Source organism: Larimichthys crocea, unplaced genomic scaffold (assembly GCF_000972845.2).
Source record: "Larimichthys crocea isolate SSNF unplaced genomic scaffold, L_crocea_2.0 scaffold148, whole genome shotgun sequence".
Lineage (NCBI taxonomy): Eukaryota > Metazoa > Chordata > Actinopteri > Sciaenidae > Larimichthys > Larimichthys crocea.
The window spans coordinates 580,015-593,871 of record NW_020852030.1 but is presented as its reverse complement, the minus strand read 5'-3'; the positions used below and the strand labels follow the sequence as shown (position 1 = coordinate 593,871).

General features: G+C 46.2%; 1 protein-coding gene across 1 annotated transcript in view; it reads left to right on the top strand.

Moving 5' to 3' along the window:
* The window catches only part of plxna3 (plexin A3), a 70,173-nt gene extending 57,382 nt beyond the window's left edge, over positions 1-12,791 (top strand). Inside the window, 11 exon segments of the mRNA XM_027275545.1 lie at positions 572-638; positions 1,174-1,320; positions 1,561-1,720; positions 1,805-1,908; positions 2,190-2,286; positions 2,437-2,514; positions 2,608-2,720; positions 3,745-3,914; positions 4,002-4,214; positions 4,601-4,751; positions 5,923-12,791. Of these exon segments, the coding sequence (XP_027131346.1) occupies positions 572-638; positions 1,174-1,320; positions 1,561-1,720; positions 1,805-1,908; positions 2,190-2,286; positions 2,437-2,514; positions 2,608-2,720; positions 3,745-3,914; positions 4,002-4,214; positions 4,601-4,751; positions 5,923-6,018 (1,396 nt within the window). The 3' untranslated portion in view covers positions 6,019-12,791.
* Positions 12,792-13,857: the final 1,066 nt, after the last annotated feature.

The following is a 13,857-nucleotide window of genomic DNA, read 5'->3' as shown; positions in this document are numbered from 1 at the left end:
TACACAGCCTTTACACAGCCTTTACACAACCCAGCCTTTACACAACCTTTACACAGCCTTTACACAACCTTTATACAGCCTTTACACAACCTTTACACAGCCTTTACACAACATTTACACAACCTTTACACAGCCTTTACACAGCCTTTACATAACCCAGCCTTTACACAACCTTTACACAGCCTTTACACAACCTTTACACAGCCTTTACACAACATTTACACAACCTTTACACAACCCAGCCTTTACACAGCCTTTACACAACATTTACACAACCCAGCCTTTACACAGCCTTTACACAACCTTTACTTACACAACCCAGCCTTTACACAGCCTTTACACAGCCTTTACACAAACTTTACACTACAGTTAGCTGTATCTACATTAGCATCAAAGCTCTGGCCGTCCTCGGTTCTGTTTCCCGTCCTCTAACTGGACCAGGACGAGCTGTAAATACTCAGTGACAGTCGAGATGGACGAGTTCTTTAGAGGAATCTAAAATGTGTCGTCATGTCGATAAGAAGAGGATCAAACAGACCTGACCTCTGACCTCTGACCTCTGTGTGTTCAGGACCGAGTCTGTAGCCGAGAAGATGCTGACCAACTGGTTCACCTTCCTGCTGCATCGATTTCTCAAGGTAACCTCCTCTCTCCTTCCTTCTCTCCTTCCCTCCTCTCTCCTTCCTTCTCTCCTTCCCTCCTCTCCTCATCCCCTCTCACCTTCCCTCCTCTCCCTCCTCGTCTCCCTAATTGATCTCGTTAAGCTCTTCAGTCTGACTGTGACCAATCAGATCAGATCTGCAGTTAATTTATTCATTGGAACTGAAGGGGATTGGTTAAATCCTGCTGATGAGTTTTCAGGATTAAACAGACATAATGAACTTACCTGTCTGTCTGTCTGTCTGTCTCTTTGTCTCTCTGTCTGTCTCTCTGTCTGTCTGTCTCTCTGTCTGTCTGTCTCTCTGTCTGTCTGTCTCTTTGTCTCTCTGTCTGTCTGTCTCTTTGTCTCTCTGTCTCTTTGTCTCTCTGTCTGTCTCTCTGTCTGTCTGTCTCTTTGTCTCTCTGTCTCTCTGTCTCTTTGTCTCTCTGTCTGTCTGTCTGTCTGTCTGTCTCTTTGTCTCTCTGTCTCTTTGTCTCTCTGTCTGTCTCTCTGTCTGTCTGTCTGTCTGTCAGGAGTGTGCCGGCGAGCCTCTCTTCATGCTGTACTGTGCCATAAAGCAGCAGATGGAGAAAGGTCCGATCGACGCCATCACCGGAGAAGCTCGTTACTCTCTGAGCGAAGACAAACTCATCAGACAGCAGATCGACTACAAACAGCTGGTAACACACACACACACACACACACACACACACTTGAGCAGAAGGACACATTACCGAAACACGTCTAAAAAGCAAAATGATTTACTCTCTGTCTGTCTGTCTGTCTCTCTCCACCTGTCTGTCTGTCTGTCTCTCTCCACCTGTCTTGTCTGTCTGTCTGTCTGTCTCTCTCCACCTGTCTGTCTGTCTGTCTGTCTCTCTCCACCTGTCTGTCTGTCTGTCTGTCTGTCTGTCTGTCAGACTCTGATGTGTATCCCTCCGGAGGGCGAGGCGGGCACAGAGGTTCCGGTGAAGGTGTTGAACTGTGACACGGTGACTCAGGTCAAAGACAAACTGCTGGACGCCGTCTACAAAGGCATCCCGTTCTCTCAGAGACCTCAGGCCGACGACATGGACCTCGGTGAGTGATGACATCATCACATGATGTCATCAGTCTGCTCCTCAGTGGCACATGCTAACTGCATGTATGTGTTTGTTTGGTCAGAGTGGCGTCAGGGCCGACTGACCAGGATCATCCTGCAGGACGAAGACGTGACCACCAAGATCGAGAGCGACTGGAAGAGACTCAACACTCTGGCACATTACCAGGTACAGCTCACAAGCAAGCTGGTCCAGGTCCAGGTCCCGGTCCTGGTCCTGGTCCTGGTCCTGGTCCTGTACTTTAATGCAGATTTAAAGCTTCTTGTTGGGTCAAGCAGCTTCAGTCTCAGTTCTGGTTCTTTATCAGTTCTCGTGGTGACGTGGTCCGTCAGATCGTGGACACGATAAGAATCGACTGAGTCAGCTGACTGAACGGATAATTAGTCAGCTGATTGATGGAGCGATTGGCTGATTAACTCATTGACTGATGTGTTGCTGTTTGTTGCTAGGTAACCGACGGCTCGCTGGTGGCGCTGGTCCAGAAGCAGGTTTCTGCTTACAACATCGCCAACTCCTTCACGTTCACCAGATCCCTGAGCAGATATGGTACAGCACACACACACACACACACACACACACACACACACACACACACACACACACACACACACACACACACACACACACACACACACACACTCATCATCAGCTGGTAACTAATCACAAAAAGTAACTTTTCCCTCTTTGTGTCTTCAGAGTCGTTACTTCGAACGTCCAGCAGTCCTGACAGTCTGAGGTCCAGAGCTCCAATGATCACACCGGACCAGGAGACAGGTACTGCAGCATCAGCAGCAGTATTAGGATACTGTGTGTACTGTGTATACTGTGTGTAGTAGACTGTGCAGTACATGTGTTGTCTGTTTTCAGGTACTAAACTTTGGCACCTGGTGAAGAACCACGAGCACAGTGATCAGAGAGAAGGAGACCGAGGCAGTAAGATGGTTTCTGAGATCTACCTGACCAGACTGCTGGCTACCAAGGTAACACAACAGCAACGCTCGCTTCATTTCCTGTCTCTTCTCTGTCCTCTTTATTCACTTCAGATTTATTTATACTGCTCCAAACAGAATAACAGAAGTTATCTCAAGACGTTTTGTCTCTCATCAAAGAGGCTTCTTCAGTCCTGAGGGGTGAGGAGTCTCAGGTATTTATCTCTGTAGGGTCATGAGCGTCTCTTGAGGTGTTGGTGAAGTCCTGATCTGAGGAGTTCAACCGATACCTCAAGGCCAAGGAACGCTGATGACTCACATGACGACCCACAGGTGTCCTTAACGACCCACAGGTGTCCTTGACGACCCACAGGTGTCCTTAACGACCCACAGGTGACCTTAACGACCCACAGGTGTCCTTGACGGCCCACAGGTGTCCTTGACGGCCCACAGGTGTCCTTAACGACCCACAGGTGTCCTTGACGACCCACAGGTGTCCTTAACGACCCACAGTTAACGACCCACAGGTGTCCTTAACGACCCCCATCCACACCTTCCCCTCAGGCAACCTCAGCAGCCCACTGGATGGCCGTGTGTATTATCCCCACAGAGGTAAATATTTGGGACTGAGAGACGAAACGTCTTCAGTGAACTAAGCAGGTCCAGTTGACTGTGAGAAGCTTCAGCGTTACTCTGACCTGGACGACCTTGTTGTTGTTCATACAGAGCAGGATAGATCGTAGTCTAATATTATTTACAGAGACATGTCAGTGCCTATCAGGAGCAAAAGTAAGAAAGAAAATCTTCGTTTAAGAGGCAGAAACCTCGAGCAGAACCGGGCTCCACCGGGTGGATGGGCATCTCCTGCGACTGGTTGACTCTTAACTCTTGAGAAAAAGAGGAAGGCGTCATTAAACAAGTCAAATTTATTAATTTAGTTATTAATTATTTTATACTTTTACAATTCATCCTGAAGGAACATGAACGTCTGAACCAAGTTTTACTTGTTAGTCGAATATGTATCATCTTTGAACTGAAAATATTTAACATCATGCTTTGGTCCTCCGTCCACTAGGGGACACTGCAAAAGTTTGTGGACGACCTGTTTGAGACAGTGTTTAGCACCGCCCACCGAGGCTCTGCTCTCCCATTGGCTATCAAATACATGTTCGACTTCCTGGACGAACAGGCTGACAAACGACAGATCAGCGACCCGGATGTGCGACACACCTGGAAGAGCAACTGGTGAGAAACAGAAGCGACAGCGAAGTCTTTTCTCATGAGACGTGACCGGGTTTAAAGACGCGTCTCCTGTCTCCTGTCTGTCTGCAGCCTTCCTCTCAGGTTCTGGGTGAACGTCATTAAGAATCCTCAGTTTGTGTTCGACATCCACAAGAGCAGCATCACCGACGCCTGCCTGTCCGTCGTCGCTCAGACCTTCATGGACTCCTGCTCGACATCAGAACACCGGCTCGGCAAAGACTCTCCGTCCAACAAGCTGCTCTACGCTAAAGACATCCCCAACTACAAGAGCTGGGTGGAGAGGTGAGATCACAAGAAATACACCTCGCCTCACCTCAGCTGAAATGTAGCTGACATGCTAACCAAACTACATGACCTGGGTAAAACCAACTGCTCGTTAAAATAAAACTAAATCATTAGAAAGTCATCAGAGACTCTGTCGTGTCATCAATAACAGAATTAACAGCACACTGTAATATAATACCATATAAATCATATTAATTACTGTTGATGGCTAAAAGGCAATCGCCTGCTTGGGCAATAGTTAAAAAATTGCACATTTAGTACTTAGGGTAATTATCTGGCTAAATGAACCTTAAAGCAACACATTAGTTTGTTCATGCAATTAGCAGAGTTTGAGGTTAACACACCAGCTGTGTGTGTGTGTGTGTGTGTGTGTGTGTGTGCAGGTACTACAGGGATATTGCCAAGATGCCGAGCATCAGTGATCAGGACATGGACGCTTACCTGGTGGAACAGTCCCGTCTGCACGGCAACGAGTTCAACACACTGAGCGCGCTCAGTGAGCTCTACTTCTACATCAACAAATACAAGGAAGAGGTGAGGGGGCGGGGTTTCATCGCAGCTTGACTTTTGAGATAGTAGCTGTGCCGTCGGGATCGAGGTCTGCCATTGGCAGAGATCCTGACCCTGCATTGGCAGAGGGTAACCAATGACTGCGTCCCTGTGTCTGTGGTCTGTAGTTTGTATACTGGCAGTGACTGCATCACTTCACCAGTCCAAGATATTTTTTCAACCGCTGGTCAGATTTCCATGAACTCTGATGAACATTTATGGTTCCCAGTGGATCAAAGACTTAGAGTGAACAGCTTCACTAATATCAGACAAATTGAAATCATGGCCCGATGATGGTGCTGAATAAAACATGAAGTTATTTCATCTCATCCTGTTGGGACATAAATGTCTGAACAAATCCATCCGACAGTTGCCAAGACATCCATTTTCCACCACTTTGACGACTAAGTAAGGAAGCCCAGAAGTCCTTTTCCCGAGCAACGTCGTCCTCCTGTGGGGTCCGGAGGCATTCCCAGGCCAGATGGGATATGTAATCCCTCTGGTGTATTCTGAGTCTGCCTGGTGGTTTCCTGGAAACAGCTCCAATGCAAGTGTCCAAACCATCTCAACACAAAGTGGCAGCAGTTTGTCTGAGCTCCTCATCCAATCTCTAACAGTGCCCATTGTATGCATGATGTCATTCTTTTGGTCACTACCCAAACCTCATGAAGTGAAGGTTGGTATATGCCATCAAACCCAGAGCCTTGCCTCCGAATCCGATGTCGATCTCACCTTCGTTCACAGATCACACTGTGGGATCTTTGAACTTTACTTGAGTGTACTTGGCTGTCTGTTGTTCCACGGCCTCAGACTTGGAGGTATTGACTCTCATACCCGCTTCATCATTGAGACAAAACCGTCAACTTCATGGTGCCATTGAACGAAAAGTCCGGGAATTGCTAAAGTCATGAGGATTCATCCATTAGGGACCATGAATTTCAATCCATCCAATCTTTATTGTGTTGGATCCATGGAACCACTGATCTGATGGGCAGACTGCAATAAAAGCTGCAGGGCGCATTCCTGTTTCCCAACAGATGATTCAATTTTCATGTTGCAGGACGACCTTTAATTTTTTTATCTGATGAAGCAAGCTTCATATTGTATAAAGGACAAACTGTTGTAGGTACTGATCTAATTTCTTCTGTCTCTGCAGATCCTGACGGCGTTGGATCGGGACGGATACTGTCGCAAACACAAACTGAGGCACAAACTGGAGCAAGCCATCAACCTGATGTCTGGAAGCAGCTGAGAGGAGGGGAAGGACGAATGGACTGATGGATGGACTGATGGATGGACTGATGGATGGACTGATGGATGGATGGGGGGATGGATGGGGAAGAAGAATGGGGGAAAGGGATGTGAGGGTGCTTTGTTTTTCTGAACTGTTTGAACAGTCAGCTGATCTGCTCAGTGTTGGACCGAACTGACAGCCACAGCTCCGGCCCTTTAGCAATCAATCCATCAGCAATTTATTTGTCACTTGATTGATTGATTGATTGATCTGAAGACTGATTAACTGGCTGACTGGGACCCCAACTACCTCCATTTGGTGGGTTTTGGGGCTGAAAATCAGTTTCCAAACCGATTTGGATACATTTATAACGTGACTTCATCGTGGAACGAGTCGGAACCTTCTCGATGCATCTGTCGGTTTGGATTTGGATTTAAATTCAGTGCAGGTGTAACCCTAACCCAAAACAAGGGGTCGTGGCTGTGGAAACTAGATTAAAGACTGAATCAGGTTTCACTAAACGATGGATGTGGACTCGACCTGACTTCAGGATTCACAGCCTGGTTTGGAACTGTCTAGATGCTGGGTTGAAGAACAAAAGGTCAAATCAAGTTTCCATCAAAGCTACGGACTTGTTCTGGTCCAAAGGATCAAGAAACTAAGATGTTGGTTAGAAGGTCACAGTGAAATCACAACAGACTTGACCTTACCATAAGAACCTCAATGTGTGGACAAATCCGAGCTAAACATCAAAAACTCAAGTCATGGCTTACCGACCTTTGCTGATGTCTTTACCTTGAATCCTCAGTCTCATGTGGAAGGATCCGGATTCACTGTTAGATGTTCAGGTCAAGCTTTAAGAAACGAAGCATCGAAGTCAGATCTTGAACTTGTTCGTGAAGGACTGACGTCGTTCCAAGCTTTAACGAAGAAGAAGGAAGCAAATAAACCGATGACTTGACCTAAACCTGAAAGGTTGAAGTCATCGTTGACTGAGGAAGTAAAGACTTGACTTGACCTTGGACTGTTCAGCCGAGCCTCGTCAGGATCTAGACGTTCCTAAGTTGCTGTTTTAATTAACCACTCAATGTTTTTTCTCTGGACAATCACTCTACCACAGCACACTGAGCCCGATGCCTACTGACCGACCAGTACCTGTGTCCATAAACCTGTCTCCTCCATCTACACCTCCTACTTCCTCATTTCATCTCCTTCTCTATCATCCCCTTCCTTTCCATCCTTACTCGTTTCCTCTTTCATCCCACTCCCTCCCTTCCCATCAACCCGCTCCGTCATTGGTCAGTCATGCTGGCCTCTGGCCTCCTATTGGCCAGGAAGACTCTTAAGTAATGTACTGCCCGACCAATCAAGACTGTGGAATTCGCCGGAATCGTGAATAATTCAACAGAAAAGAATCCAGAATTACGTTTTGAATACATTCCAGCACAGGCACACGGCAAGGTCTGTAAAACGGCAGGTTGACTTGGACTGACCGGCATCTTTCAGGACCAGAACCAGACCTGGAAAATGGGGTTCTGGATTCAGCACCAGTTGCTAGACTTTGACGCTGGTTGGTGCAGAACGCTTTACTGTCGGACCTTGCACATACACCCACATACAGCCATGCTTTACAGCGCCATGCTAACCGTGCCCAGGGGGAAATACTGTGCAGAGCTACAAGCCCAGTGCCATGTAAAGACCGGACCGGATCATGTCAGAACTGGACCGGACTTGGACCAAACCCGGATCAAAAACAACCTGGAATGGAGTTTTAGCCGGACCGGACTCAAGAACTTTTAAGACTTGTGGCCATAATTGTAAACAACAAAAAAGAAAGCTAATAATAATAATGATGATGATAAAGTATAAAAGAAAAAAAGAAAAAAAAGAAATACTGAAATGTTAACATGTAATAAGAACTTTGTGGATCGACCCGTTTGGATTTTAAGGAGCTGAACTTGTACAAAGCTGAACATTATGCTACATCAGAGTCTGGAGGAAGAGGAGAGCCAAGAGACCGGATCAGACCGAGACCGACCCGTCATCATCACACCATCCGACCAGACCGGACTAAACCGGAGCGAGCTGGATTTAACCGGACTGGTTAAACGGGTCTGAACTGAACCTCAGCAAACTGATGTTTGTTTGTGTGAACAGATCGGATCGGATGGAGGGTCAGTCCGGTCCAGAGGTGTGGGTGGTGTTCGGAGGGGTTAAATTGTTGCATGTGTAGCTTTGGATGTTGTTTTGATGAAACTTGTACGTCCTGAAGAAGAATGAGGATGTTTGACACCGACACTGAACTCATCTGAAGCTTCAGGTCCACCTGGGTGCTGTATCAGAACCAACTGTAGCTCAAAGACCTGAACCCGGTGTGAAGCACTCTCAGTTCTCTGTGTGAACCAGGCCGAGCTGCACCCCTCATCCCCCGTAAACCTCCGGTTCTCTGTGGCAGAACATTTTCACTGTGGATCATAGAAATGATTCCGAGCTTCATCTCATCGACCCGCGAGCTCCGTGCTCCATGCAGCTCGGTTTTAAATTTGAAGATTGACCCGAGCTTTGATGCAACATGTCAAACATCATCTGTTCATGGTTTGCTGAGCTGCACACGTTTCACATCACTTATTTATTTTTCGACTTTAAAGAAATCCGTCTTTAGTTCATGTGTGAAAATGTTCTGCCGCAGACCCGGCGTCTCTTCTGGCTCTCCACGATGCCATAAAGCTACAAAGCACCTTTTTTTTTCTTGCTGTTGTTTAACTGTCGTTTGAATCTTTGGGGCCAAAAGGACCCGAGTGAGGAAGAGGAGGAGGAGGAGGAGGAGGAGGAGGAGGAGGAAGAAGAGGAGGAGGAGGAAGGGTCCTGATAAAAGACTGCCTTTTAGATGATGAATTATTATAGAACAGGGAGGGAAGCCACTACAATACAACACCACTGTTCATCCAACCTGTGTGTGTGTGTGTGTGTGTGTGTGTGTGTGTGTGTGTGTGTGTGTGTGTGTGCTGCAGTGGAGACTCAGCCGTTAAATCACTGATCGTATCTGCAGCTCAATTAAAAAACGTTTTTGTTTTTTTTCACAGCCGCTCCGTGAAAATCGCTCGATCGGTATCTTGGACGTTTTTGAATTCTCTGATCAAATCTTTATTTTTTTATTTTGTGCATAAATCTAAATCTCCACGTGCCCTTTAGGCTCAGAGTCGTCGCTCCAGTTGTCGTCGTGGTTTTGATCAGGATTCACCTCGTTGTTGTCGACGACGAGATGAGACGAGTTTAGAGAAACGAGCAAATCCCAAGAGGAGAAGGTAAAGGAGGGATGATGCATAGGCGATGGAGGAGGAGGAGGAGGAGACGCCCGCTGCATGCTGAGAAGTGAGGAAGAGGAGGGATTACTATTCAGTTACAGAGAGGAGGAAGAAAGAGGAGGAGGAGGGTCTATCATGCAAGAGAGGTGAGGAAGAGAGGGAGCGTCGCACTCTGCAAACGTTAGAGTAGAATCAGGACGAAAGAGGAGGTCAGATCCTGTTTGCATGCTGAAGAGGAGGAGGAGGAGGAGGAGGAGGAGGAGACTCTGCTGGAATACTGAGAGCAGGAGAAAGGGAGAATACTGATCAGATGGAGGCAACGTCATCCATCAAACCAGCTGAGGAAGGAAAGGTCTGAGAGGAGGAAGCACAGTGCACACAAAATAGATCCAGTCCTGATCCTGCACCGTCCAGGACCGACCAGGATCAGGACTGGATCCGTCCAGGACCAGTTCACATTTAATGAAATTCATCACGGAAAGAAAAGATCCAAACTGAAGGAGGTGAAGGTGTGAGTGCACCTGTACATATGTGATCACAGTTATCAGTTTGTTTCCTTCAGGATCAGACTAAACGCTGCTTAAACCGTTTCAGGAACTTCGGTTTGTTCTTCGTGAACTTCCGAACCATCGGGCAGCAGATCGGCTCTGATCCTGTGAAGTGTGTGTCCTCCGTCATCGATCTTTTTGTAGTTTGAGGATCTGGACTGACAGAGACCAGCATCATGAAAAAGACGACGAGACCAAGTAGAAACCCTTAAATTCACCGGTCAGATGGTTTTTCACTGCAAGTGGCTCGTGTGTGTGTGTGTGTGTGTGTGTGTGTGTGTGTGTGTGTGTGTGTGTGTCAGTGTTGTCTCTACACACACACATTTTAACACATCATATCCATCGTCTGAACACACACACACACACACACAGCTGGGAGGAGGTAACAGAGACTGAAGAGACCTGTGGGAGGGCCGGGTCTAATTCCTGGAACATTGATTGATACCTCGTTTTAGCTGCCATGTCTACACACACACACACACACACACACACACACACACACACATTCTCTGGCGGTGAGATATTTATTGTTTTCTGATTTCTTTTTTTCTTTTAATTTATTTTTCTGAGTTGTATTTATTGAGGGAGGATGTAACGATTTTATGAGTTTGTACAGCGTTAAAGAGAACGAGGAGCTCAGCGTCTCACACACACACACACACACACACACACACACACACACACACACACACACATTTGAACGTGCATCACGTGTAATAAAACATCCGTGTTCAGGCTGGGAAACGACCACCGACGCTGTGAAAGGTGTTTGTGTTTAAACCTTCAGACTTCGTCAGTGATCGGTTTAAAAGTCTGTCGACCAATCAGAAGTGGAGCTGTAACCTTTAGTCTAAAGGGGGAATGGTGGAAGACTGGAGTCGGGTTCTGGTCGGTCGTTTCCCGTCCTGTCCTGTTTGTCCAATAATCGAGGCAGACGGATTCGATCGATTTGATCGATCAGGATCGGACTCGCCTCGCTCACACAGCGAACAGTCGTTCGACTCGTTCGACTTTAAATCCAAACGATGTTTCCTGGAGTTCATGAGCAGAGACAGGAGCAGGGACAGAGGACAGCAGGGACAGAGGACAGCAAGGACAGAGGACAGCAGGGAAACAGGGTTTTCCATTGAACATCAGTGGGGCTAATCTAAATGTTGCTATGAAATAGAATTCTTCTAATTCCCCATTTGAAATAAATGGAAGTTGAATTTATTTGATCGTAGCAGTCAGTGGATTATCAATGGATGTTAATCAGGATTTTGGAAAACTCTTCAACTCCCATTGAAATCAATGTTAGCGCAACTTCTAGGTTCAGAGGCTGGGAACTGGAAATCAATCAATCTTAGAAAATAATGTTATACCAAAACCGATTTTTTTGTTTTGTTTTGTAATTTTCCATTGAAAATAAATGGAAGTTGATTTTATGTGATCCTGGCAAATATCAAAATATATCAGAGGAATGTTCCATTTGAAGTCATTGGTAGTTAAATATGAGTTATACAACTATCATTTTTTTATAAATCAGATGCTGGTCAGTGTTTCCCCATTGAAAATTTGACCAATGGGAGATTAAATCTGTACAACAGCCATTTATAATCAATGGGAAACCGTGTAAGTGAGTGACAGTGCTCCGCTGTTGAAAATCAGTTTCCCTGATCTCTCCCATTGAAAATCCATTGGTCCGACCCCCATTAAGCCCCTCCCACCCCTGCAGACGTTCGGTTGTCTGACAGATGAGTTGAGCCAACAGCCAATCCCAGCGGGCTTCATTGTACCATAGCAACAGCAAATCACTGGACTCCCCATTGAGCTTGAACGGGGAGTCGGATGTCTTTATTGTACCATAATATGATTATTATTATTATTATTATTCATTTTTATTCTGAGTCGGTGCTTCTCAGCTGCTGCCGGATCCACCATGTTCAAATTAACTTTATCTGTAAGCACTTTTCTGAACAAAGTCTTGGATTTCAAATTGAAATTTTTCAAATCTCGCTGAGTTGTTTCCTGTTTGGTCCTCTTCGGGTCTCTGAGGCTCGGTTGAGAAGCACCGCTCACACTGGATCTTGTGTCTTAGTTCAGGATGGGATTGTTCATTCAGGCGGCGCTTCAGGTGTCGGATCACGAGGCGCATTGTAAACATAATATGATGAGTACGCTGTGATGTCACAAACTGATGTCATGTAGAGTGAATATTTAACGAACCGGGCCATAAAGAGTCGAGAGATCCTTCAGGTTCCTTAAGCCTCCAGTTTATCTTCTGGTTTTGGACCTGATCCAAAACTGACCCGTTAGAAACCTCCCAGAACTCAACGTCCTAAACCTGATGTTGGGTCGGTTTAGAGATTGATGTCATTTGGCCTGGCCACCTTCAGATCCTGGGTTAGGAATCGAATAGAGACCCAAAGACCTCAAATGTTTCTCTGATCCAACACACCGGTTCTTGTTTCCGATCTTCACCACAGTCCTGCCGTAGATCGCGTTGAATGTTGGCAGATCTGCATTCAGGGAGTGAACCAAACATCCAGACCTCGTCCTGCAGGGATCCGGCTCTTCGTTGCCTCTGGTCGTCTTCACCCTCCTGTTAATTATCGACTTATTCAAATTTCTGATATAATGACATCACAGCGCTCTCATCCTCCCAACCCACCAATGAAACGTTGTGATCCGCCTCCGCTGGTCGTTCTCACTGCAGACGCAGGAACACACATCGCCTTGATGCCGTGCTTTCCAGGATGTAGTCAGGGCCCGTTTTTTGATACCATTTGCCATTGCCTTGTTTTTATTTTTTTAATTTTTGCTGAGTTAAAATGTAATGATGATTATGATGATGAATCTTCTTCATGTAATAGCCTGTGTCAGTTTTTATACCATTGCCATTGCCTTCTGCTGAGTTTGTATATTTGTGTGATTTCACTAAAGTGTAATGGAAACGTTGGACTTCATTGTGTTTTTACTTGTCTGGTTGAATTTACCTTCAAATATTAAATATTAGCAAAACAACGCGAAGGAACAGAAATCATTTAAAATGTGTTTGGATGGTGCTGAACCACACACACACACACCACCACACACCACACACCACCACACACACACACAGACACACACAACACACACGACACACACACATCACACACACCCAGGACCACACACAGACCCGCGCACCACACACACACTCACCCACACACACAGACGACAACACAACCACGAGACACACACACAGACAACCCTCGCCACTCTAAAAGCTGAGTCCGGTACAGACTAATTAATGGAGACACACATGATCCGGCTTACTCAGCCCTTTCAGCCACAACCAACCTCTCCATCTCTCCGCGTCCGTTTTTTTTAGTACTCTTGCATGTAACTATCTTCTCTCCTTTTCCACCCCCTGTCATTACTTTGCATGCTATTCCACGCATCAGTCATTTCTCCCACTGATACACCGTGTGCTCTGTTTGAAATTCACGATTTCAGCTATATCAGACTCACGCGTGTTCCTGGTCCATATGGACAGCAATGACTCAGTTGTCGAGAGCCAACAGGACAGACTAGACAGGTTGCGTGTTTTCACAGAAGACCAGACACGCGTGTGCGCTACCGGTTTTTAAAGCTCATGCAACTTTATTTAACCTGTTGATGATCGAAGATCGATTGAAGATGATGAAGACCCCCTGATGAACGATTCGCTGCAAGTCTTTCTAAGTCATGTCTCTTTCATTCCTATTCCTCATCTTCATCATCTTCATCTTCTTATATCTCGTCCACCAGTTTGCTTTCTGAGTCTTTTTCACCTGCTCACCCCGGTTTGTCTTTGTTTTTCGGCACCCCCACTACTCTCTTGTTTTCTTTATTTTCTTTTGGGAACACACACACACACACACACACACACACACACACACAGAGACACACACACAGACACGCGCACACACACACACTCACACACACACACACAGACACAAACACAGAGACACACACACAGACACCTCTGCCATCTAAAGCTGGCA